General features: G+C 61.9%; 10 protein-coding genes across 10 annotated transcripts; 4 read left to right on the top strand and 6 right to left on the bottom strand.

Moving 5' to 3' along the window:
* Window positions 1–747: 747 nt before the first annotated feature.
* RHTO_00291 (Zn(2)-C6 fungal-type transcription factor) lies at window positions 748–2,842 on the top strand (the record flags this gene model as incomplete). Its single annotated transcript, XM_016413975.1, has 9 exons — window positions 748–1,416; window positions 1,472–1,560; window positions 1,622–1,816; window positions 1,871–2,026; window positions 2,083–2,146; window positions 2,202–2,367; window positions 2,421–2,518; window positions 2,576–2,719; window positions 2,780–2,842. The coding sequence occupies 9 exons, from the start codon at window positions 748–750 to the stop codon at window positions 2,840–2,842; spliced, it is 1,644 nt and encodes a 547-aa protein (XP_016276982.1).
* A 285-nt stretch (window positions 2,843–3,127) lies between these two features.
* RHTO_00290 (protein rds1) lies at window positions 3,128–4,928 on the bottom strand (the record flags this gene model as incomplete). The annotated part of the gene is made up of 7 exons (XM_016413974.1): window positions 3,128–3,655; window positions 3,714–3,820; window positions 3,883–3,960; window positions 4,022–4,052; window positions 4,110–4,240; window positions 4,302–4,394; window positions 4,511–4,928. The coding sequence occupies 7 exons, from the start codon at window positions 4,926–4,928 to the stop codon at window positions 3,128–3,130; spliced, it is 1,386 nt and encodes a 461-aa protein (XP_016276981.1).
* Window positions 4,929–5,226: 298 nt separating this feature from the next.
* Window positions 5,227–9,328, top strand: RHTO_00289 (breast cancer 2 susceptibility protein; the record flags this gene model as incomplete). Its single annotated transcript, XM_016413973.1, has 9 exons — window positions 5,227–7,405; window positions 7,463–7,547; window positions 7,605–7,868; window positions 7,921–8,200; window positions 8,254–8,310; window positions 8,372–8,738; window positions 8,795–8,961; window positions 9,023–9,178; window positions 9,236–9,328. The coding sequence occupies 9 exons, from the start codon at window positions 5,227–5,229 to the stop codon at window positions 9,326–9,328; spliced, it is 3,648 nt and encodes a 1,215-aa protein (XP_016276980.1).
* Window positions 9,329–9,429: 101 nt separating this feature from the next.
* RHTO_00288 (uncharacterized protein) lies at window positions 9,430–10,859 on the bottom strand (the record flags this gene model as incomplete). The annotated part of the gene is made up of 4 exons (XM_016413972.1): window positions 9,430–9,693; window positions 9,746–10,192; window positions 10,254–10,448; window positions 10,503–10,859. The coding sequence occupies 4 exons, from the start codon at window positions 10,857–10,859 to the stop codon at window positions 9,430–9,432; spliced, it is 1,263 nt and encodes a 420-aa protein (XP_016276979.1).
* Window positions 10,860–11,398: 539 nt separating this feature from the next.
* RHTO_00287 (UDP-N-acetylglucosamine pyrophosphorylase) lies at window positions 11,399–12,939 on the top strand (the record flags this gene model as incomplete). The annotated part of the gene is made up of 2 exons (XM_016413971.1): window positions 11,399–11,987; window positions 12,044–12,939. The coding sequence occupies 2 exons, from the start codon at window positions 11,399–11,401 to the stop codon at window positions 12,937–12,939; spliced, it is 1,485 nt and encodes a 494-aa protein (XP_016276978.1).
* Window positions 12,940–13,154: 215 nt separating this feature from the next.
* Window positions 13,155–14,079, bottom strand: RHTO_00286 (F-type H+-transporting ATPase subunit g; the record flags this gene model as incomplete). The annotated part of the gene is made up of 4 exons (XM_016413970.1): window positions 13,155–13,342; window positions 13,502–13,586; window positions 13,737–13,762; window positions 13,908–14,079. The coding sequence occupies 4 exons, from the start codon at window positions 14,077–14,079 to the stop codon at window positions 13,155–13,157; spliced, it is 471 nt and encodes a 156-aa protein (XP_016276977.1).
* Window positions 14,080–14,616: 537 nt separating this feature from the next.
* RHTO_00285 (uncharacterized protein) lies at window positions 14,617–15,757 on the top strand (the record flags this gene model as incomplete). The annotated part of the gene is made up of 4 exons (XM_016413969.1): window positions 14,617–14,937; window positions 14,993–15,025; window positions 15,080–15,154; window positions 15,218–15,757. 4 exons carry the CDS (start codon window positions 14,617–14,619, stop codon window positions 15,755–15,757), a joined length of 969 nt encoding a protein of 322 aa, XP_016276976.1.
* A 135-nt stretch (window positions 15,758–15,892) lies between these two features.
* On the bottom strand, window positions 15,893–17,365 carry RHTO_00284 (short-chain dehydrogenase/reductase SDR family protein; the record flags this gene model as incomplete). The annotated part of the gene is made up of 8 exons (XM_016413968.1): window positions 15,893–15,965; window positions 16,028–16,120; window positions 16,184–16,345; window positions 16,408–16,646; window positions 16,708–16,821; window positions 16,890–16,944; window positions 17,007–17,081; window positions 17,157–17,365. 8 exons carry the CDS (start codon window positions 17,363–17,365, stop codon window positions 15,893–15,895), a joined length of 1,020 nt encoding a protein of 339 aa, XP_016276975.1.
* Window positions 17,366–17,711: 346 nt separating this feature from the next.
* RHTO_00283 (zinc finger, C2H2-type domain containing protein) lies at window positions 17,712–19,312 on the bottom strand (the record flags this gene model as incomplete). Its single annotated transcript, XM_016413967.1, has 6 exons — window positions 17,712–18,071; window positions 18,142–18,448; window positions 18,514–18,930; window positions 18,989–19,137; window positions 19,200–19,224; window positions 19,284–19,312. The coding sequence occupies 6 exons, from the start codon at window positions 19,310–19,312 to the stop codon at window positions 17,712–17,714; spliced, it is 1,287 nt and encodes a 428-aa protein (XP_016276974.1).
* Window positions 19,313–20,471: 1,159 nt separating this feature from the next.
* Window positions 20,472–23,325, bottom strand: RHTO_00282 (uncharacterized protein; the record flags this gene model as incomplete). Its single annotated transcript, XM_016413966.1, has 5 exons — window positions 20,472–22,383; window positions 22,439–22,496; window positions 22,557–22,708; window positions 22,771–22,813; window positions 22,890–23,325. The coding sequence occupies 5 exons, from the start codon at window positions 23,323–23,325 to the stop codon at window positions 20,472–20,474; spliced, it is 2,601 nt and encodes an 866-aa protein (XP_016276973.1).
* Between the last annotated feature and the right edge of the window lie 13 nt (window positions 23,326–23,338).

The raw sequence follows: 23,338 nt of genomic DNA, 5'->3' as shown, positions 1-23,338 counted from the left end.
CCGTCGCGCTTCAGCAGTGGCTGTTGCCCAACGGAGCTGCGGATGAGATGCGAGCGTCCTGTGAGCACCTCGAGAGTGCGGCGCTCCGATGAGGTGTCGCATCTCAGAGGCTGTAGCAGCAAACCCGGACGGCCAGGAGGTTGAAGCAGCAGGAGTTGCTTTGTGCAAGCGTATGGCCGGAGGGCAAGAGGCGAGCGCCAGAGATCTGTTGCGACCACCTCCCGACTTGGCTCGCTTGATGCTCTGCTGCGCGTTCTGAGGCGTTCTGACTTACTGTGCACCGCGCCAGGCCAACGCCGGCCCTTCCCGTCGCCATCGTCCCCCGTCCTCGCCCCGCTCTTCCCCACGCACGCGACCTTGCAACGGCGACAAGGCGCGAGAAGGATCATTCGAGCGCTCCTTGGGTCTGTACGACTACCTTGAAGAATCTGTCAGGTGCGCACTTCCTCAGAGGCTGTCCTCGCGGAGGTTGTACCCTCGCCTCTCTCGACGAACTGATGAAGGCGGCGGAAGTCTACTGGGCCGGCGGGGCTGTGGGAGACGCTCGCAGCGGGCTGAACGAGGAAAAGATGGATACTGGAGGTCATACGAGCGTGCAGGAATGTCGAGCATCATGTCAAGTGCCGCGGGCCCAGAAGGAGCGGGTCTTTCTCGACCAACAAGGCTGTCCAGGATGCCTGTGGATCATGAGACTGACCTTCTTGTCTCACCGGATCTGACGCAGCGCCATCCGCCTCTCCAGCCGCTATGTCCGCACCACCGCCCAGTCTCAGCATGGCACCTCTCGCTTCACATCCTCCCGTCATGCCCGCAGCCTCTGCGACGGTACCCATTGCGCCACGACCATCATCCACAACGACCTGCTCCGCCCCAGCGTCCACGTCTTCCGCTCCGACTCCACCCTCTGGTCCGCCTGCGAAGAAGAAGCGGCGGTCAAAGGTCGACTCGGCATGTCGATTCTGCCGGCGCAGCCACATGCAGTGCTCAGGCGAGCGACCATGTGCGCGTTGCATCAAACGCGAGATCGCCCACCTCTGTACGGACGAACCGATCGCCGGCTTGGACGCCAGTCAGAAGGGCGGAACAGCATCGGCGTCTCCAGCTCCGCCAGCACATCCTCCCCAGTCGACTGCACCTTTACAGCAAGCGTCTGTCTCCGCCGCACAGACGAGTCCTCCCATCGCATCACTCGCCAGTCCCTCTCGCAGCGCAGTCGAGGGGAACTCGATGCTCAACACGCTCGGCTTGGACATGGGCGACGCGCTGAGCAACGCCGCAGCAGCTGCAGGGTCTTTTCCAAACATGCTGGCGACTAGCAACTTGTTCGGGGCAAATCAGGGAGGATTCGGTGCAGCCAGCACCAGCCAAGCTGGAGCGCAACCTTCGCTGTTTGCGACCGACTTCAACCCGGCCATGGTGAGCGTTCTCTCTCCCTCTTCACCGAAAAGTAACTGACTCGCTCTGTTGCCAGCTCGACTTGGCCGACAACGGTCTTGGCGCTGGACTCGGACTCGACATGACGATGAACGGCGACGGCGAATTCCACGGTCTCGGCTTGAGGTGCGTCCGGCGTGGGTTCGTGAAGGTATGTGGCGTCAGCTGACATCGTTCGCGCTCCTAGCGAGTTCCTCCAATCTCTGAACGACACTCCGATCTTCGGTGCGGATCAAGCCTCGACAGCGCAGAACGGGCAAATAGGCGGGCTTCCCATCAACACGGATACCGGTTTGACAGCGCCTCCAGGCTCGGGCGCGGGAGAAGGCAAGGAGAAGGGCAAGAGTACGGGACCAAGCGTGCCGGGCAGTCCGATCAACAAGTGCGTCCCGCTCCGCCTACCTCAAGGCGCATCCTGACGTCCTGAATGCCACAGGACCGAACGCTTCCTCCTCACGGCTGCGGATCAGAAAGACGGCTCGCGATCTGACCGTCTTGCGCGCGTCATTCACGCCAAGTTCGAGGCGGGTTTGCTCAAGCCGTACAACCATGTAGCGGGCTACACGCGCTTGATGAAGTGGATGGCGGACAAGTGCGTTACGACCCCTGTCCTCGCCACCGGTAAAGCTGACTCGTCTGTCCTCACAGCATGTCGGCGAGCTCGCGGCAAAGAACGCTGCATACCTTGTCCGAGTTCCGGCCGACCTTCCGAGTGCGTTGATGGGCTTATCGAACCCTAATCAACAAGCTAACGAAGGACCGCGCAGGCTATCGCTTCCGGCCTGACCGACCTCGACCTCGTCTTTATCGAAGAAGCCTTCGAGCGACTTCTCCTCGACTATGACCGCGTCTTCTCCTCGATGGGGATCCCCGCATGCCTGTGGCGACGGACAGGCGAGATCTACAAGGGCAACAAGGAATTTGCGGCCCTTGGTGCGCATCGCCTTCCGCCCACCTTCGCAAGATGCTGACTTTCGCTCGAACAGTCGGCGTGCCGATCGAGCATCTCCAGGGCGGGAAGCTCGCCATATACGAGCTCATGGCAGAGGAGAGTGCCGTCAACTACTGGGAGAAGTACGGGAACGTGGGTAACTTCCCTTCCTTTCCGGCGCGAGGCACCTGTTGACGCCGAGTCGCGCAGATTGCCTTCGACGCCTCGCAAAAGGCCGTCCTCACCTCCTGCGTCCTCGTCAACCAGTCTGTCTTGTCGCGCAAGAGGAAGAAGGCTGGAGCGAACAAGGCCAAAGTCCTAGAGGACGCGATGGTTAACGCTTGCTTCTCTTTCGTGCGTCTTCGCTCTCTCGTTCGTGAGAATGGTTGCTGAATTCGTCTCCCGGCTTCGCAGACCATCCGCCGCGATTCGTACAGCATCCCTTCGATGATCATCGGCAACTTCATCCGGCTTTGAAGTGTCAGGCGACGCAAAGCGGTCTCCAGACTGTGGTGCGACTCACTTCTCTTACGACACTGCCACGTGGAACCGCCGCTTATGCACGCGCCCGCATTGGCGACAGACAGCTTAGACGGTCCTGCTCTTTCGCCAACCTCGTGGGTAGACTCGGCCAGCGCTTCCGCTCCCCCTTCTCTCTTGTTGGAACAAATACGATTCCTCGTGCGCGAAGTGTCCGTGTTGCAAAGAGACTAAGTCGAGGTCAAGAAGTGAGTGCGAGAACAAGCGGGAGAGGAGCCGAGTTCACGAAAGCTGGTACAACCCGACCGCGACAGTATGGTTCACAATGAGAGGGAGAGAGTAAGGCGTAAGGAAGGGGTCGCTGTCGGTCAACGCGACGAAAAGGGAGCCGACGCTTTGGACTTCGCCGGCGAAGACGGTGCCGTTGGGCACGACGGCCGAAGCCGAGTAGTCTGAGACGTTCTGAAGCGGCGCGTAGGTGACGTTGAGCTGGCTGATGAACGCCATAAACTTGGGTTCACCGGCGACGGACTGCGTCTTGTAGAGGCCGTCGTAGCCGACCGTCTTGTTGAGCGGCTCCCAGGTGAACTGGAGGGTACGGCCGGCGCCCTCCGTGAGCGTGTAGTTCGAGTTGATGCCCGGCTGGCCGTCAAGCGCGTATGGCTGGTTGGTAATGTTGATGAGCGGGAAGCGGGTGAATTCGATGCGAGGGTTGTTGGGAGGGCAGCTCTGGATGTACGGCGAGAGGAGCGTCCAGGCGTAGGACTGAGGAATGCCGGTCTCGAACCACTCGGGCATGGCGGGAAGGCCCTGCGGGAGGAGGTGTTCAGCCAAGTTCGCCGCGGTGAAGCGGTGGAAGAGGACGGACCTGGAACTGGCGGAACACCATCTGCTGGCGCGCTTCGGTCGTGATAGACTGGAGGAGGATCTGAGCCGACGGACGCGAGTCGAGCTGGTTCAGGAAGCCGTAAACCCCTGAGGTGAGAAGGTCAGCGTCAGTGAGGAGAGGCTTCGACAACGACGAAAGGCGAGCGCACCTGCTTCGCCCCAGCGCGTCAGAATCTGTGAGAACAGGATAGCCTCCTTGACGGTGTTGAAGGGGTACTGGTAGACGCCTGTGAGGATCAGGCGTCAATCCCTCGTCTAGAGCGAGCGATTCCTCGAGATTTTGCCCACATTGCTTTGCCGCGCGGTCAACGCCGAGCATCTGCAGTAGAAGAAGGGTCAGAACCTCGCAGGGATTCGACGTGGGATGTCAACGCACGTTGGTGATGGCGATAGCATGTCCAACCTCCTGGTCGGCCATGTGCTCGATGAGCGTGCGGTCGTCCGCGTTCAAGCCGGCCGCCTCGAACTCTTCAACCGAGAAGCGCGCGAGCATGTTGTGGAAGAGGTCTGGGTGAGCAAAGGGTCAGCGAAAGCGACCTGACACATCGCCGAGTCGAGGTGAGCGCACCGAGTTCGATTAGCTCCTGGTTCAAAGCGAGGTTGAGCGACTGGAAGTCAAAGTTGGACTTGACGGCGTAGTCCGGGTTCGGGTCGAGCAGTCCTCCGGCGGGTTGACCGGGCCAGGCGAGCCTCTCGTTTGTGCCGTTGTAGGCGGGATTGCCCGCAGGACTTCTCCGTCAGCCTCGTCCGGGTCACGAGCACTCCGGAGCAACGCACCGAGGATTAGGTGGGCGCCAGGGTACGGCTCCGAGCCGTTGCTGAACGGAACGTCCCAGCCAGTCGCATTGACGCCGAGAGGGTGAGAGACGACGACCGGGTCGAGGAAGGACGAGCCGTTCGACGTGGTCGGCACGATCCGGTAGGTGACGTTGCCGTCAGAACGTTGCGGAACCGTAGCGTTGGGGGGAAGGCCGCTGCCTTCCGCCTTGACGAGGGAGGAGGACGGGCGAGGCGGTTGTGGACCCGAGCAGGACGACGCCGGACAAGCAGTAGCGGAAGTGGACCATTGTGGTACGTCGTTGCGCCGCTTAGCAGCTCCTCCGAAAGTCTTCGAGGGAGAGAGGCTGGGAGGAAGGAGGAAAAGGAAGGCAAGGAGGAGACAGGCGACCCACTTCCGCGCAGGAAGAGCATGCATAAGCCCGGACGTCTCCGACGTGCTTCAATGACTTCCTAGCAGTCCATCGCAGCCCCCAGACTCTCATGCGAGAGCCTAGCGTAGACTGGACAACGGGGACGACCTCGAGAGGGCGCGAGGAAGAGCGGGAGGGTCGCGCGGAACGTTGACTCGGCTGTGAGCGGCTCGCTAAGCTCACAGCAAGTCAAGCAGATGCACCAGGAGACAAGCGAGCGACTGGGACGAAGTCAACCTTGACATCACGCGTCGAGGACGCGAGTGCTGTTTACTCGCCGTCCACCCGTTCACCGCGCTCAGGATGGCTGATGGACCAGCTCATGGGTCACAGTCGTCCTCGCTGTCCTCGCTGACGCCGTCTCCAGACCGCGCGAGCTCTGGGTCGCCCAGCAGGAAGCGACCTCGACTCTCATCAACCTCGCCACCCTCGCCCGCGCTGGACATCGCGCAGAGCCCGGCAAAGCGAGCCAGCGGGTCACTGAGGGCACAGGAGACTTATGGCGAGCTGCTGCAGGGGCTGGACGATGAAGACTTTCGCATGCTACCCAGTTCGGACCCGAGGGGACGGGGGCTCGAGGACGAGGATGATGAGGGAGACGCTGAGGGAGGCTCAGGCGAGCTCGCAGACGGCGTCATTGGAAAAGGCGAGGCGAGTGAGGGCGCGGACGATTCGGGAGTGGGCCTTCTGCCCGACGTCGAGCGGTCCAGGGACGTTGAAGAGGGTGTCGAGGCGGAGCCGCCGGACGTGGACGAGGTTGAAGATGCAGAATTCGAGGGCGACGACATGTGGCTCGGTTTCGACGATGCCGATGTCGGCTTCGACCAGCCAGACACCTTTCCCAGCTCCGCCTTTTCCGCCCTCCATCCTCCTTCCGACAGACTCGATGGCGCGACCGCCGATGGCGACGCACACGATGCCGCTTTCACCGAGCCATCCGAGCCGCGATTGAGCGACTTCGGCTTCGCCAGCGTCAACTCGCTGGCAGGCGGAATAGGCGGCTTCGTGTTTGCGACGAGGAAACCGCTCGTGGTCTCCGAACAGGCGATGCAGCGCATGAAGGCCATGCTCGATGCCGAAGATCACCCAGCAGACTCGCCCTCTCGCCCGGCCGACCGTCAGCAGCCAGTCGCACGAACGAAGACTCCCCTTGCGCGACCCCTTCCTCTTCACCAGCCGACCCTTCCTTCGGCAGCCGTACCACCCACTGCAGCATCAATCGGCTCAACACTCGAAGCGCTCGGCGGCTTCGCGACAGCGGGTGGGACTGCCGTTGCTGCTCCTTCCGCCGACGCCTTCGCCCTTGCCCAGCAACGCCTGCAGGGCAGCTCGTCTCCCGCACCGGCGGCTGCCTTCGCTTCTGCCAGTACGACGGCTCTCTCCGCCGCCCCGGCTTTCCTCGGCTTTCAGAACGCCGCAGGCCGCAGTATCGACATGCCGAGCGAAGAAGCGATGCAGCGAGCGCGAGCACACCTCGATGCGCCGAGCTCGTCACCGCCGCCGGGAAGTGCGCCGACTCGCGTAATGCGGCCTCTGCGGCCGAAGGCAAGACTCCCCGCACCGACGAGAGATGTCTTCGAGGCGCCCCCTGCGGGCGGTCGCGGATCCTTCACGGCGGGACAGCCGACTTTCGCCCTTCCGCCGCCTGCCTCGCGTGCTCCGTCGCCGATACCGGTCGAGCGGACTGGCGCCGCGATGGCGCTGGACACGCCGACGGCTCTGCGTGTGCGGCAGGCGAGTGCCAAGTCGAGTGCCTCAGACGACGGCGGTCTTGCGGCGGGGCGGCGGACGCCCCTCATTCCGCTCATCAACGGCGGTGAGAAGGACGGAATGCAGGCGAAGGAGTGCGCGGCGGAAAAGGACGCTGAGACGGCTTCAAGCGAGACGATGCGTTCGTCAAAGTCGCCGACTCCTCCTGCCGAACGCGCCAGCGCGGCATCCTCCGATGCCATTCAGCCCACTGCTGGTCCTGTGCCCGTCGCGCAACAGGCGCGACGACCTCCCGTCGCGCCCGGAGCCGTCTATCCCGCGCCATCACGACCAGGGTCGTTCCGCCCCCCGCTTCTCTCGCATACCGCTACTCCCGCTCGCCGTCCCCATTCCGCTTACACGCCCCTTCACCCATCGCGCCTCGTCTCTCCCGCCTCCGTCGTCAGCTCGTCCACGCCCAACCCTCTCCTCTCCCAACAACGTCGCCTCAACTTCGGCATGACACCCCTCCGCAAACCGCACCATCTCGCCAACACTCGCACTGCGACGCCCGGATCGGGAGCGGGTGGGAAGGGGTTCAAGACGCCTTGGAAGGACGGGAAGCGACCCGAGGGCTTGACGCCGATGGGACTGAAGGACAAGCTGGCGGCGCAAAAGGCGAGCGTGAGGAAGATGGATACGAGCGCGAAGCGCTCGGGCGACAAGAAGACGAGCCGGCTGAGTGAGGCGGACCTGGCGAAGCGCGAGAAGGCGAAGGTGTTTGACCTTGAAGGTGCGTTCGAGTCGTCCTCCGTGATTCGCTCGTCGCTTACAATCTCTACATCTACAGCACCTCTCGACTTCGAACGCTACGACTTGACCTTTGGCATGCGGCCGCAGACGCACTACTACGAGGCGCTGCAGGAAATCGGAATGTTCGTTGGTGGTCCTTCAGCTTCCCGCTCTTACGCTGACTTGCCCTGTGACCGTAGTCCTGACGCAGTTCTCGACATGGACTCGACGTCGGGCGCCTCGTACACCTTTCCGTGCGGTCGCGGCGTCGCGGATGCCTTTTCGACCCTGCAGGCGCTGGTCGCCGAGCGGATGCCCGAAGAGAAGGACTTGGTGACGCTGCCATGGGTCAAGAACCATTGGTCGCTCGTTCTGTGGAAGCTGGCGAGTTATGTCCGGTCGAGGCCGGACTTGCTCGACGAATGGTGGTCGTTCGAGCGCGTGATGAACCAGCTACGCTACCGGTGCGTCCGCTTCGTCTCGTTCTACTCCAATACTGATGCTCCCCGCGGGCAGCTACGAACGCGAAGTCAACCGCGCAGAGCGGTCCGCCATCAAGCGGATCCAGGAGCAAGACTCGCCAGCATCGCTTCCGATGGTGCTCTGCGTCTCGCAGATCCGCTGGGACGAACCGTCCGACGATAGCGGCGCCGACCCCGACACGCTCGTCATCGTCGGCCTCGAGCTCACGGACGGCTGGTACCGCATTCGCACGAACGTCGACCGGACCCTCAAGAGTGCATGCGAGAGGGGCAAGATTGTCGTCGGCAGCAAGATCGCGGTCATGGGTGCTAAAGTGAGTTGTGCTGCCGTCGTGCGCAACTCAATCGCTGACGTCTTACCGTGCAGCTCGACAGCTCGAAGGACGAAGGTTCGGACGTCCTGCAAGCTCTCGGTCGATCTACCGTCAGTCTCCTTCGCCTTTCTCGTCTGCCACGAGCAACCTGCTGACGGACTGTGCGAGCAGCTTATGATCACCGGCAATTCGACCTCGCTCGCTCCCTGGCACGCCAAACTTGGCTTCCGCCCGGAGCCGTTCATCGCCAGTCTCGCCAGCATCAGTCCCGCCGGCGGCCTTGTTCCCCTGCTCGACATCTACGTCGACCGGGTTTTCCCCCGTGGCTACACCGAGCTGCGCAAGGGTCGGTCAGGCGAGAACTGGGGCGAAGAGGAGGAAGCGGCACGAGCGAAGGAGTGGGAGCGCGGCCGCAAGCGAATTGAGGCGAAGATGACCGATGAGCTTGAGAAGGCCGGTGTCGAGGAAGACGAGCTCGTCGAGCTGCTCCGCGAAGCAGTCGGACGGTACGACGCAGCGCCGACTTCCGCTTCCCTCAGTGAGCAGACTTCCTCCCTGCCCTCTGCACCGCGACGCTGACTCCCCGCATCGCAGACGAGGAGCCCGACGAGATCCTCGACCGCCTCGAATCGGCGCCGAACAAGCAGGCCATCATCCGCAAGCTTACTGCGCAACAAGTGCAAGCCTGCTTCGCCCTCGCACAGGAGAACGCACAGGCGTCGCGCTACCGTGCCGTCGAGGACTTGCAGAAGGAGCTCGCGGTGCGTCTTACCGTCTCGCTCTGACAGCTGACACTCCGGCTCACTCGCCTCGCTCACGCAGGACAAGTACCCGCCTCGTCAAGTCCGCTGCTTCCGCGTATTGCGCATTTCTGACGCTCGCGAGGGGACGAAGAGCGTCAAGCGGACGGCCCAGCTCACGGTCTGGGACGCCGAGACATTCGACGCGGACTTCTTCCGTGAGGGTCAGCGCTTCATGGTGCGTGGCGTCTCGTCTGTGGCAGACTGGCCGCGTTGACGCTCCGTAACCTCGCAGCTCAGCAACACTTTACCAAAAGGCAGCTGGAAACCCAAAGACTCGGAAATCGGTCTCGCAACCCGGAGGGACTCTCGCTGGCGCAGGATCTAGACAGTCTTCGCCCTCTCACACCTTTCCACTTTCTATCCACGCAGTCGCATTGTTCCGAAGTCATGCTTGTTGTCAATACATCTCGCACCGCCATCCCTTCCTTACTGCGCGCCGACGCGTCTGCGCTTCGGCTTAACATCAGGTGTAGGTGCTTGAGAGCGTTTCCTTGACCGTGCTGTCTCCCCCGAATCCGCCTTCTTTTGCACTCCTGTCTTCCTCGCCTTCTTGACCCTTTGCTTCTTCCCGGCGGTGCCCTTCGCCTTGCCCTCCTTCTTCTTCGCGCCGGGGATGGGCTTTGGCCGACTTTCGCATTCCTCGAACTCTTGCTCGTTGATGCCGTGATAGACCATCATGGTCCAGACGAGCTGCACGCGCAGACTGGTCAGCCGGGACCGCAGAAGGCTCCGTCGAACACACCGAAAGACTGCCGTCGTTGTCCATCAAAGCCTTCCACACCCGCTCTTCTTGTTCTTCCTTGTTCGCCGCTTGTACATTGACGGCCGTCCCGTTTTCGCGCTCGACGAAACAGTTGCGAAAGATGAACCGAGCGAAAGCGACCTTGTCGCGGGTGTATCTGAGCAGGAGCTCGACTGTTCGTCGCTGCTTCGCCGGAGGGAGCCTGGCGAACTCGCCGTCCTCCAAATAGCCTGCCCAAATGATGTTGTAGTCGCCGAACATGGTCCACTGAAGGTGGCCCCTCTTGCGCGGTGTTAGCTGAACGAAAGCGGCGTGTCGGTTGTCGTAGTCATCGCGATGGTTCCACATGTCAGGGCCGGTCGTCCAGACCCACGGAAGACCCGGTCTTCGTGTTGCAACATTGAGGTCGGCGCGCGTCGCGATCCGCAGGCTCGACTGGCAACGACTCTGCAATCGGCTGTCAGGCGGGTCCGCATTCACGTCGCTGACAACAAGAGCGGGTACGTACACCTTCAGACGGGTACTGCAGAGTCCTAACTCGGTAGCCTCCAATCTGCCAGCGGTCGAAGCCACCGTGCGCCCGCAAGGTGTCCAAGCCTGGTCCTGTCGGGTGCAGCTGAGCGCAGCCTTCCCACGTAGTTTCGTCCAGAATATTGAGGTTGGGGTGCGTCTTGAGCCAGGGACGCTTGATTCGCCTGAAGGTCTGCGAGCCGAGATGCCGTCAACAATGTCGGGCTGAGATGACGATCGCACTCACCTTCTCTTCCTCCACCAAAACATCAAACAGCTTCTGCTCCTCCTCCTCTTTCTTGGTCTGTCTTGGCAGCCGTATCTTCGCATCTGCCGGGCCGACCGCGTCTACACTCTCCGCCCGCTCCTCCTGCTCCCTTCCCTCCATGGTCTGGTCTGCCTCGTCCTCCGGTTCCACCGCGTCCTCGTGCTTGGTGTCGGAGAAGCACGAGACGCCGTCGTCGTCTTCAGCCTTGATCTCGACATCCGAATCGAGCGAGAGGTCGAGCACTTCTTGCTTCCCTTGAATGGGCGACGGTTCCGGCGACGTCACGGTGGTCGAAGCCGAGCTGGACGAAGATGACGATGACTGTGATGAAGGCATCCTGGCGAAGGAAGACGAGACGAGCGAGTTTGTCGCGTCGGGACCTCGAGAGTGATGAGATTCGAGAAAGCGTGAGGGAGAGCGAGGGAAGTCGGTCGAAGCTGGACGGTCGTGTTGGCAGGTCGACAGGACAGCAATGCGCGTCTCAACCGAGGAAAGAACGCGGAACAAGCGCGAAGAAGCGGTCCAACGCTCGTCGGGAGGTCCGCGAGGAGGTGGAGCGGGGTTCCCTCGACCACCACCTTGCTTGACCTTGCTTTGAACCCGTACGAGGCTCTACAGCTGCACAAGAACCCGAAAGTCTCCTGCTACCTGTCCATCACCAGCGGTGCGTTCGTCTTGTTCGCTCAACCCCTCCCTCGCTCGACCCGCTCCTCTCTCCGTTCGTACTCCTTCGTGGGCCGTGCAGCCGGCTGCGCAGTGTTTCAGCAGGCTTTTAAGCCCACACAGGCCGTGACTGACCCGGCTGTCCGTGTCCTCGCAGACTTCACCACCTCCCCTTCACCGCCTCACTCCTCCCGACCCCGCCCACCACCGCAATGTCCGCTCCTTCCACCGCCGACGTCCAGGCTCTTCGCAGTCGCTACGAGAAGGCAGGCCAGGGTCATGTCTTCACCTTCTGGGACAAGCTGTCGGCCGAGGAACAGTCGACCTTCTACCGCCAACTCCTCTCCCTAGACCCCGCACGCATCAACTCGATCCACGCTTCTTCCCTCGAGGCGGAGAAGGCTGCGGCAGCGTCGACGCACGACGAGATCACGCCTCCTCCCGCGGACCAGTCGGGTAGCGTTATCGGGAACGAGAAGCAGGCGGCTCAATGGAACGAGGTTGGCTTGAAGGCGGTTCGAGAGGGAAAGGTCGCCGTCCTGTTGATGGCTGGAGGACAGGGTACGCGTCTCGGCTCGTCGGCGCCGAAGGGATGCTACGACATTGGCCTGCCGAGCCACAAAAGCCTGTTCCAGCTCCAGGCTGAGCGGATCAAGCGATTGCAGACTGTCGCGGGCGCCGACAAACCGGTGCCCTGGTACGTCATGACGAGCGGACCGACGAGGAAGCCGACGGAGGAGTTCTTCGCCGCGAACGGGTTCTTCGGTTTGGCAAAGGAGAACGTCGTCTTCTTCGAGCAGGGTGCGTTCTCTTGCTTCCTAAATCCAGCACGTCACTCACAGTTGTCGCACCTGCAGGCGTCCTCCCTTGCCTGACGGACGACGGGAAGATCTTCCTCGACAAGCCCGGCGTCGTCGCTGTCGCACCCGACGGCAACGGCGGTGTCTACGCCGCTCTCCGCAACCCTGTCTCTCCCTCGCTCTCCGCGCCCACAATTCTCGAAGACCTCCGCCAGCGCGGCGTCGAGTTCATCCATGCCTACGGTGTCGACAATTGCCTCGTTCGCGTCGCCGACCCCGTCTTCCTCGGCTACTGCATCTCGCGGAATGCCGACTGCGGCGCCAAGGTCGTCAAGAAGACTGTCCCGACCGAGTCGGTCGGCGTCGTCGCGCTCAAGGCGGGCAAGTTTGCTGTCGTCGAATACTCGGAGATCTCGCAAGAGATGGCGGAGCGCAAGGACGCCTCTGGATCAGACGACCTCGCTTTCCGCGCCGCCAACATCGCCAACCACTTCTACTCGCGCCAGTTCCTCGAGGAGGTGTCGCACTTTGACGAGAAGCAGATGCCTTACCACATCGCGCGCAAGAAAGTCCCGCACATCGACCTCGCCTCGGGCGAGACGGTCAAGCCCTCGAAGCCGAATGGCATGAAGCTCGAACAATTCGTGTTCGACGTCTTCCCGTTCACCAAATCGTTCGCGCTCCTCGAGGTCGAGCGCAAATCGGAGTTTTCGCCGCTCAAGAACGCGCCTGGGACGGGCAGCGACGACCCCGAGACGTCGAGGCGTGATTTGCTGCAGGAGCAGAGGCGGTGGCTCGAGAACGCTGGCGCGAAGGTTGCGGACGGCGTCGAGGTCGAGTTGAGCCCGCTCGTGTCGTATGCTGGCGAGGGGCTGGAGGGCGTCAAGGGCCTCGAGATCAAGAAGAGCGGCGTAGTCCATTCGCTCGACGAGCTCAAGCAGCTTGCGGCGTAGCGTCTTGTCGCCTGTCACTCATCCTCGTCGATACCCCTCGCAAGTTAGAAATGGACACTCTCGCTTCCCATCTCGTCGTCATCGTTCTTCCTGCCGTCTCGTGAAGTGAACAAACAGACAGCGACGCACTCGTCCGCGTTTTATTGCGAGAGAAAAGAACAGCCCCTCCAACCCCGCTGCCACCTCTAAACCCCGACAGACATCCGCCCGTCCGCTTACGTCAACTTGGCGGTGTGAGGGTCCTCCAGCTTGTATCCGACCATGTGCCTCCTGCCAATCATCTCGCCGAGCTTGAAGATGCCGTACGCCTCGAGGCCGTACAGCAACCAGCGCTTGTACTCGCCGCTCTTGTAGAGCTCCTTCCAGAACGACGGGCTGGGCGCTTGCTGGAAGAAGTGGCGGACTGTTGAGCGTAGCGAGAGGAGAAGGACAAGCGCGAATGAAGGCGAGGCAGCAAGAGAGGGGGAGGACGTTGAGTCGGGGGCGGTAGGCAAATCGAGTATGCGGAGGGCAACCTGTCAGTCAGAGTGAACAGGTCTTTGGAAGAGAGGATTCGACGCACAGGTGTAGGAGAACTGGGCGAACGAGGGAGGGGCGAGCTGCTCGGCAACGTAGACCTGCTTGGCAAACTCCCGTGCGACCGCGGCCTGTGCACCGTATGATCGGGAGGCATCGAGAGCAGAGCGGAAGCGTCGTAATGAGCCAGGCGATGGGGATTGCGATGTGGTGCGAGAGGATCGGAAGGGTCAGCGAGAGTCGAGGAGGGAGGCGGCAACAGCGCAAGCGGGGGGACGCACGTTGTACAGTACGGGCTCCTTGTAGGCTGTGCATCGAATGCGAGTACAAGCAAGCCAGTCAGCTCCTTGCTTCACGCCCTCCCAAACCATCGCGGAGGCAGTCGCTCGTCACTCGGCAGGCGCAACAACCCTCACACGGCCTCTGCGGGTGATCTGACCAAGCCGACTCACATCCGAGGAGGTTTCCAGCCGACTTGGAGACGCCCGCAAGCGCCTGCTGAGCCGTTGCCTGCGCGCTCGACGCCGCCTGCTGGGCCTTCTGAGCGGCCGACTCTGTCGACGCGAGGCGGACCTGCTGGGGGCTGGCTGCGCGGCGCAGTGCGGTGCGGACCGAGGAGAGCATCGCGGAGCTCGTTTGGCGGAAGTGTGCGGACGGTGGCCTGGTCAAGCAGCGAGCACGACCTCTTCCGAGGACCGCTCACTTCGCTTCCCTCCCGGCTGACTGAATGCTCTGGAAGTACTTCGATGCTGCGGCTGCTGACGCGAACCAGCTGCTCGAGCACCTCGCACACCCGCGCGTGCCGCCGACGTCTCGTTCGCTCTCCTCGCGACTCGCCTCTACGCTCTCGGCTCCTCGATGGCAGCGCCCTTTGTGTTGAGAGGGGATCCTTGTTACGATGGCTGCTAGGTGGAGGAAACACAGGCGCCTCGTCGGCAATCCTGGATACCAGAGCAATGCGCGTCGACCCACTCCCCCTCCATCCTCGCCCTGACCAGGACTCCTCTCCTCCAGCTTGGTCCGTGCGGCTGACCCGGGTCCGCGGTGTTTCCGACCTGAGCCTTTTCCGCTGAGGTGCCCGCGTGTGCCCTTCTTCCTCCTGCGTCCCACTTTCTCGCGTTCCTCAACTCGCCATCGGCAGAGCGACGCCCGTCTGCCACAATGTCGATTATGCCGCAGCCGGTCGACGTGCGCGACAGCGCGCAACTTCTCACGAACATACGGCAGTGCTTCAAGGACATCCGCGAAGCTGCGGCACACTCGAACGAACAAGTGAGACAAGGACATATCGCGGAGAATGGAGGGTTGTTAGGACGAGTGGAGGCTGTTACGGACATTCTCAAATCACGCCTGAAGCGCAACTGGCATCAACTTGCGGTCGTCGACGTGGAGGGCGGCAAGCGATGGACGTTCCAGCAAGAGATCTGGAACGAGGTGGCGCGTTGGCAAAACGCAGATAATCCTTTGGATACCGGCGAGATCGTGCGTTAACGCGATTCGTCGTTCAAGCCGCCTCTGACCCTCGGTCTTCCCACAGAACTTCGTCTACACACGCATCTTGGAGCTCATGGTAGAGCGAATTTGCTTCTACGAGGTCTGGCTCTCTGCTGACAACCATCCATAGAGACGGGGCGAACAAGCGTACGACCGGCACGAGTTGAACCGCCGAGGAATCGCGCAGGCAGCTTGGCTTCAGCAGGTGCGTTCGGCGCATGGTCCAATATCATCCCATCCCTCCTCTGACACTACATTTGGCTCGCAGAGGATAAGGAGGGCACAACTGCGGCAGGCGCACACGCACCTCCAGCAAGCCCTCGGATTCCCCGGCTACGAGTCCGGCGTCGAGCGTCACGATCACCCGACGACGCTGGACAGCCCGTTCTCGCTCCAGCCCGTTCGCTCGCGGCGCGACACAACTCCTTCGTCCGCATACCTCTCGTCGACCGCTTCGTCCTCGCCGGCGCCTTCGCGCTCTCCCTCTCACTCGTCACACTCGCCGCAGCTCGTAAACCCGTCCGACCTCGTCTTGCACGAACCTCGCAACATTGCGCCGCAGGTCCTTCACCGTTCGCCTCGCCCTCGTTCGGCACACTACCACAACAACTCGCCTCTCCCGCCGCATGACCCCTACACCGACTGGCAAGCTAATCACCACGAGCAGGGTACGATCGGTCACCAGTTTTACTTCGACGAGGCGTTGCACGGGCTTGTTCCCGCCACGTCTCCTCACGAGTCTCCCGCTTCCTACGGTTTCCACAGTCTCGGCCGGCCCTCGCACAAGCTCACCCGTATGCGTCCGTAGACTTCTTGCAATCCACTCCACCTCCAAGATGCGCGGCATCGCGAATCGATTGAGGCCACAAAATGAACTGAGATGTCGAAGCCCGAAAGACGTAATCAAGGCTACAAAGAGTGTCTACCCGCTTCTGCTTTCGCTCTACTGCAACGGCCTGCGTCCGCTCAAGACTCCAGCGAACGCCGCAACGATGTCAAAGACGTATTTGCCGAGTCTGCGCAGCAAGTCACTCGTCAGATCAGCCTGAAGAGGAGGGAAACGCGAGGCGAGACGTACGACAAGGCACCTTGCGCGCGCTGGGCGAAGATGGCGTAATAGCCGCCGTTCTCTTCTGATGCACTTGCAGAGAACGGGATCTCAAGGATGCCTCTGCGCGGAGCAATGAGAGTCAGCTCGACCTTCTCGTCCCAAATCGGGAACAGCGGGACGCACTTAAAGTCTACAACGAACGCCGAGCCGTTGCTGGACGTCTTGCAAGCGGCGGCGGTCATGGCGGCAACAACGTCGTCAACCGTAGGGAGAGGGATGCCGGTGAGGAGGAGGGTCGGGATGAGGCCGAAGATGTTGGTCTTGACGAAGAAGGGGTGGACGGTGCTGCAATCATCGTTGTCAATGCTTAGGTCGGCAGAAGACGCAGCCAAGAGAAGGTGACGCACTTGATACGAATTCCGTAGACTCGGGCGTCGAAGTACAGCGACCGCATCAAGCCGAGTACCGCATGCTTCGTCGCGCCGTAAGCCGGTGCTCCGGGGATACCCATGAACGACGCCATTGAGCCGAGAAGCACGATCGACTTTCCGTCCTTCGCGGGATTCTCGCGCAGGTGGAAGAAGGCGAGCTTGACGGTGTACATCAGGCCAATCAAGTTGACGTCTATGGTAGGCAGTGCCGGTTTCTGTATACGCCATGTCTGTTAAGGAAGTCTGCCGGGAAAGGTCGCTCGAGAAGCAACGCACGGTAGGCTCGCCATTCTCGGTACGGAAGTCTAGGAAGCGAGCGGTCGGTGGCTCAGCGATACCAGCGTTCGCAACGACGATGTCGACATGGCCGTAGGTGTCGCGAGCGTGGCGCTGCAAGAAACGAAGCGGGTTGGCACAACGAGAAAAGCGGAAGACAGCAAGCGGCCGGACGCACGAACATCTTGACTTGGTCCTCCCACTTGGTCACGTTGCAGGCAATAGTGGTCGCTTTTCCTGCGGAGATTCGAGGTCAGCGAGCGTTGAGGTGAACAGCAACAGAATAAAAGGAGCCGTACCCTCCCTTCGAGACGATCTCGTCCGCGACCTTCTGCACCGACTCCTTCCGCAAGTCCGACAAGACCACCTTCGCCCTGCGTACAGCCCGGCGAAAGAGTCAATCCTGGTCGCGCAGGCTGTGCAAGAGGGAACGAGCGAGAGGGACGCACCCGTACTGTCCTGCCTTCAGCGAGAAGCCCCTTCCAAAGCCGCTGCCTGCTCCAGTCACGACGACCACCTTTCCCTTCAAGTCTGCCTCGCCGCACGCGAATGCTTCGTCGATGTTGAGCGGGATCGAAGCGTGAGTCTGTCGAACCTCCGCCGACTGGGTCTTGATGAGCTCGCCGATGGCAGCAGATGCGTCCTCGTTCGAGACCATCGTAGCAGTAGCAGTTCAGAGGGCTGGCAGACGAGTCCAGCGAGAGCGAGTGAAGGGCAGGAGACTGAGCGCCGGCGACCTTTCGTGGGGCAGGCGATGCGAGTCGCCCTCGCATCTCCGTGAGGAGAACCAGCTTGCGTGCATTTCAACGGCTGACACAAGCTCATCGAAACGAGCAGCGAGTCCCACGGGGGACGCCGGGGAGAATTGCGCCGCCCCAACTCGCGCAGAAGCTTCCCGCCTACTCACTGGACGACAGCGGCCAAAAGCAGCTGAAGATTGTGAGAGCAATACAGTGATGATGACAGCGTCGAGCGAGCGACGTCAAACCTAGTTTTACGCTTCCTCACGTCTCCATCAAGTCCGCCGCCCTCGCTCGCTTCCTCCCTCCGCCAGGCGCACCACCGTCCATCGCCGCAGAGCCGACCGCACTGCCAGTTGCCACACCACCCGTGACAGGGTCTCCTCCGCCTCCTTCCGCGTCCATCGGCTGCGGGCCGCTCGCGTCCTTCGCCTCGGACGGCGCGGCAGCATCTCCGACGACGACGCTGCCGGGTGCGCCTTCCGTCGCAGCCGAGGCAACGTTACCGACTGCTTCGCTGCTCATCGGGCCGGTAGCGGATGCGCCGCCTGCAGTCGCGGGCGCAGCAGCCATCTGAGGCTCGTCCTCGACGCAGTACTGAGCGAGACGGGCGCGCTTCTCCTCCTGCGAAAGCCGGTATCGTCAAGTTAGCTCACTGATGCAAACTTGAGGGAAAGGAAGGAAGCAAACGCACGGGCGAAGTCTCCTGGTCTCCATATACGAGCACCGTTCCGGGCTTGAGCGTCACGGCCGAGCTCGGCACTTTCTCCCTGACCACCTCCTGCGCGCGCTCCGCGGCAGGTCCCCGCGGTGCATTGGGAGGCGGCGCGATACCGGGCGGCGGGAGAGGGAAGCCGGGAGGAGGAGCGGGGAAGCCGGGAGGGAGGGGCATGCCTGGGATGGGAGGAGGGAACTTGCCGGCGAGACCGGGCGGCAGAGGAATACCAGGAGGAGGGAGGGGGAGTCCGGGGGGAGGAGGAATGCCGGGCGGAAGAGACATGCTGGAGATAGAAGCGAAGTCAGCACGAGAGCATAGATGCAGAGTGACCAATGAAACCCGACTCACCCAGGCGGGAGAGGAAGAGGGAAGCCGGGAGGAGGGAAAGGCAGGCCTGCAGGAGGAGGCGCGATACCGGGCGGCGGTTGGAAGCCAGGCGGAGGAGGAGGGAAGGGCATGCCGTTTGGCGCGGGAGGAGCTGCCATCGGTGCGGGAGGAGGGATATTGGCGACAGGTGGCGCAGCGGGAGCAGGAATGTCGAGGCCCATCAGGGCGCGATGTGCTGCGAGCTGGGCGCGAGCTTCGGCAGGTGTGAGCGCGACCTGAGGGAAGCGCGGCTTCTTCGGTCGCATCTCGTCGGGGTTGGGCAAGCCGAGCTCCTCCGCCATGCGTCGCTTCCACGCTGCGAGATCCGCCGACGGGACACCCTCCATGCCGTAGATCTCGATGTCGAACGAGTCGCGGCCAGGAAGGGCGTTTTCGATCCTGGAAGAGTCGCAAGCCATTAGCGGGCGGTCTCATTGCGCGACGAACGCGAGCGCACCTGTCTGTTCCCATCTTATGCACCTGGTCCAAGTGAACCGCCAAACCACCGGCCGTGTTGAGCCGCCTCGGACACTGCGGGCAGCGGAAGTGCTTCGCCTTCTGGTGGCTCAGCAAGACACGCTGGTCCTCAAAGTTGCGGTCGCAGTACTGTTGGCAGAGGAGCTGGGTCAGCACCGCAGCTGGACGGAGGTCGCGAGGAGGGAACACACCCAGCACCACGCCATGTCGGCGATCCTGCAGGACGGAAGCAAGAGTCAGCAGAGCTCTCGTGAGGACACATGACTGCAGCGCACCTCTTTGTCTTCGACTTCTTCTTGCCCATCTTGTCGAGACGAGCGGTGGGGGAGTGAGGGAGAGCGAAGAGACGGAGGGGTGCGGGAGTTGCGCAGGTGAACTTGGTAGGTGACTGCTGTCCTGAAGGTCGTCTACACTGCAGAGCGAGCCTTGTCAGCGCTGTTCGTGGTCACACGCTCGTCGGGAGATGGGAGGACGGGGATGGGGTCGCAGTTTCGCGTCCCGCGACTTTGTGCTTGCGCCAGGATGGTCATACAAGCTCACCAGAGACGTCTAAGCTGTCAACAGTCCAGCAGAGCGAGCGCGAGGGGGGTGCAGGTCGCTAACCCTCGCCAGCTCGCCTCTCTCCCCTGGACCGCTCACTCTGTTCTTCCCGACACCGCTGAACGGCATGCTGGACTCGCCTGACTCGACTAGGGACATGATGCAGGACTACGAGGCTTACTAGGTTAGTCCCACTCCCGCTGCTCTCTACCCCTTGGCCGAGACGAACCTTTTTCTCCCTTCGACGGGCACCCTCGCATGACACGCTCTGCACCCGCCCGTCTGTGTGGGAAGATACACAACACTGAAAATCCTGAGCCACCGAGCATCGCACGCGAGTCGAGACGTCGAGCTGACCTGGTTCGCCTTCGCACCTCGCAGGACTCGTCCTCTGCCAAGCGCTCGAACGTGCGCAGATTGCTTGCTACTCGACGGTCTAGATCTGCCGCATTACCAGATGACGCCGACTGCTAGCCGACTAGACGCGTTCCGCCCGCCGTTCGCCGCCTCCCATTCTCCTCGACCCTCGAAACAGCGCTCGCACTCCCGCAGTCTGCGCTCAGTCTTCAGAGACGAGCGTTGTACTCGATGGTCAGCGGCGAAGCTGTAGAGGCGACTCACAATGGATGGCAAGGTTGGCGAGCGCAAAGGGCGATCAATCCGTACGTCTCGATAGTCCCTCCCTCTCGTTGCGCCAGCACGTCTGGCCGCAACGGCAGCTATGATGGTATATACTTCGATATAGTCTTACCGAAGGCCGTTTTGACGAGCGGACCTGGGTGGAAAACATGCCTTTCTGTTACTGAGCTGCGTCTGATACTTCGCGATGGGGCCGATACTGACTCTCCTTGCTCGTCCAGTCCCCGCAGAGTATCAAGTGCGAGTGAAATGCAGTACAGTATACACGAGGAGCGGTGGGGAGACTAGTGCAGGATAGACTCCATCATCTCCTTCGCTGCTTCGCCAGCGCTCTTCCTCTCCTCCCCCTTCAACGAGATTGACGGGTTGATGCGCCCGACGACCGTCTCCTTGTCCCACTGCCACGCCCCGCTCTTCAACTGTAGCAGCTCGTCTCCGTCCTCATCCGCGCTGGCGTAAAAGACCTTCTCCTCGTCGTCCCACCACAGCCATGCCTCGTCTGCCGCTTGAGCGAGAGCGACGTTGAAGGATGCCAAGATTGCGGTGTCGTCCTCGCAGAGAATCATGCGAACGAGAGTCTGGCGCGAGTTGGTCTGCAACCGTACGCGAACGCCGACTCGGATCGAGCCCGCCGAGATGATGCCGCCAAGGAAGTCGTCCTGGAGCGTGCCACGGCGATAGGACGTCCAGGCGACCCAGGAGAGCGTAGGGAAGAACGGCTCGGACTCGAACGGTCGGATCTGGACCATCAGGCTTTCCGGCAGGTCGACCGCTTCTGAGACGCGCGTACGAGCGAAGCGGGGGAATCGCCTGAGAAGTGAGTCGACGACGTTCTTGCCGAGGTTGAGCGTGACGGAGAGGGGACCGCGACCCTTTCGGAACCGCTTCTTCTGCAAGCGTTCCCTCCTTGGCACCTGGTCCTGCTTCGATCCGTCCTTCCGCATTTCGCGTCGCCTCTGCGACACCTGGAGCGCGAGAATCGTTTCGTGCACGGTCATGGTGGCCGGGTGGCGGTTCAGGAGGACGGAGGCTGCGGAGGAGGGAAAGCCAGGGACCTTCGGCAGAGCCGACAGCTTGACTCCGCGCGGGACTGCGTACAGCAGGGTGACGAGGTCGTCGTAGTAGTAGACGGATCCGCACGAGATGGCGTTGAGTCCGCCGTGCGTGATGCCAGTGAAGCGTGCGGCGCTGGTCAACGGCTCCAGCGTCATGATCTCCCCGTCCGAGAGGTTGAGCGCGCCTTGCGGGTCAACGTTGATTGCCGAGCCAGTGAAGACGCCAACGACCTCGATAGGCGCGTCGGAATGTGCGGCATTGAACTTGGCGACCATTGACAGCACGACCTTGACGTTCGAGTCGAGCCGGCCGGTGGTGAAGTGGGCATAGGCTCGCACCGACGGCTGTGAGCCCTCGACAACCGAATCCCGACCCACGCTCCATCCGCTGTATGCACCGACGCGCTTCTTCTCGCCCGACCATCCGCCATTCCTCTTAAACCACTTCAGCCCGTCCGCGTAGACGAGATGGGCGCAAAGACAGTCGGCCTCTCGAGCCATCGCAAGCTGCTCTGACTCGGTGATGAAGGCCATCCATCGCTCGGCGACGTCCATCGTCGGCGCGTAAAGCTCGTGGAGATAGCCGTAGTATGCGAGGAAGGGCACATCTTGCGATGCGATGGCGAGGTTAAGAGGCGTTCCGTCGATAGGTTGGAAGGCGAGAGGGTGTTTCGTAGGCGGTTCGAGAACGTCGCACGAAAGGGCGGGAGCGAGAGGCAGGAGCTTCTCGACCTGATTGCGGTAGGGTCGCAACATCCAATTGAAGCAGCCGTTGTCCTCGTTGAGCTCGACGATGGATGAAAGTCGCTTCGCCTGTTCTTCGAGAGTCTGACTCGAGAGCATTCCGAGTTTTGGCGAGACAGGAAAGCGAACGACGAGTCCGTTCGGCATCTGCTTGAACGGGTTGTTGAGAGTGAAGCCGCTCCAGCTTGGGTCTGTTGCGGGGATGAGACGCTTCGTCGCGCCGTTCGAAGCCTTCTTCTGTTTCCTTCGCGACGAAGAACCACTCGAACTCACTGCGGGTTTGGGGCGCTTGGTCGGACGTTCTACCCCGTCCGCTGCGCTTGTAGCACGCTTGCGGTCGCGGACGCTGTCGAGAGAGCTTGGAGAAGAGGCTTGAGAGGCGACGAGAAGGCGGTAGCTGTGAGGTTACTTGTCAGGGTGTGCGGTCCTCGAAGAGCGACACCCAGACTCACGACTCTCCCAGAGTTGATCCCGTCACTTCCTGTGGCCAGTGCTGCGCACAGACGTTCCCTGCCGACAGAAAGCGTCAGCATATCTTGCGCCGCATAGCGAAAACGGGCGGTAACTCACAAAGAGGCGCTCGCTCCGCCGCAGGTCGAGTTTCGATGACCCACCGACCTCGTTGAGCAGTCGCTTGATCGTTTCGACCTTGATTGTACGGTCGACGATCGTATTGACCTGGCTGAGCTGGCGAAGGGACGAAGCCACAGACGCGAGAGGTCCTGAGAAGGTGGAAGGTCAGGCGCTCTGCGCGGACGCAGCGACGTAGTGTGGGTGAGCGCACCATCCTCGATGTCGTAAGAGCCATCTGGCAGCGCCGATGCGAACTCTGCACGGATAAGCGAAGTGGTGAGGTCCAGCCAATGTTGGGTGAAGCAGAGTCGCGGAGACGCTGAAACGCACCTTGTCCACCATCGCTACTGCTGTTCCTCAATTCTTCGCGTCCGCCTTCGCTCTCGGGGATCCTGCCAGCCGCCTGACTGCTCTCATCTTCATCGTCGACCGGTTCCGCCCTTCCCTTCCTTTTCGCCTGCGAGGAGGTCCCTGCTCGCCCGACTTGGTCATCCGCCTTTTCTCTCTGGCGTACAGACGTGACCGCCGGCTTCGCGACGCTGTCTTTGTCTGCCTGAGTCCCGGCGAGAGTTGCGGTGTGAGGTTGAAGGGCAGCAAGCAGTCCAGCGACGGAGAGGAGACCGGGACCGAGCGGGCTGGTGGAGTCGCTCGGGGTGTATGTGCGGAAGTGTCTGAGCGCTGCAAAGTCGCCGCCTGGCGCGGGAGAGGCTGGCAGGCCGTCGAAGGTGAAGTCGGTGGAGGGAAGGAGGGAGGAGGTCGAGGGCATCGTCGGGGTCCGC

The sequence above is a fragment of the Rhodotorula toruloides genome (assembly GCF_000320785.1).
Source record: "Rhodotorula toruloides NP11 unplaced genomic scaffold Scaffold1, whole genome shotgun sequence".
NCBI classification, from domain to species: Eukaryota; Fungi; Basidiomycota; class Microbotryomycetes; order Sporidiobolales; family Sporidiobolaceae; genus Rhodotorula; species Rhodotorula toruloides.
Note: the sequence above shows the minus strand (reverse complement) of the source record. Positions and strands in the feature narration are given on the sequence as shown.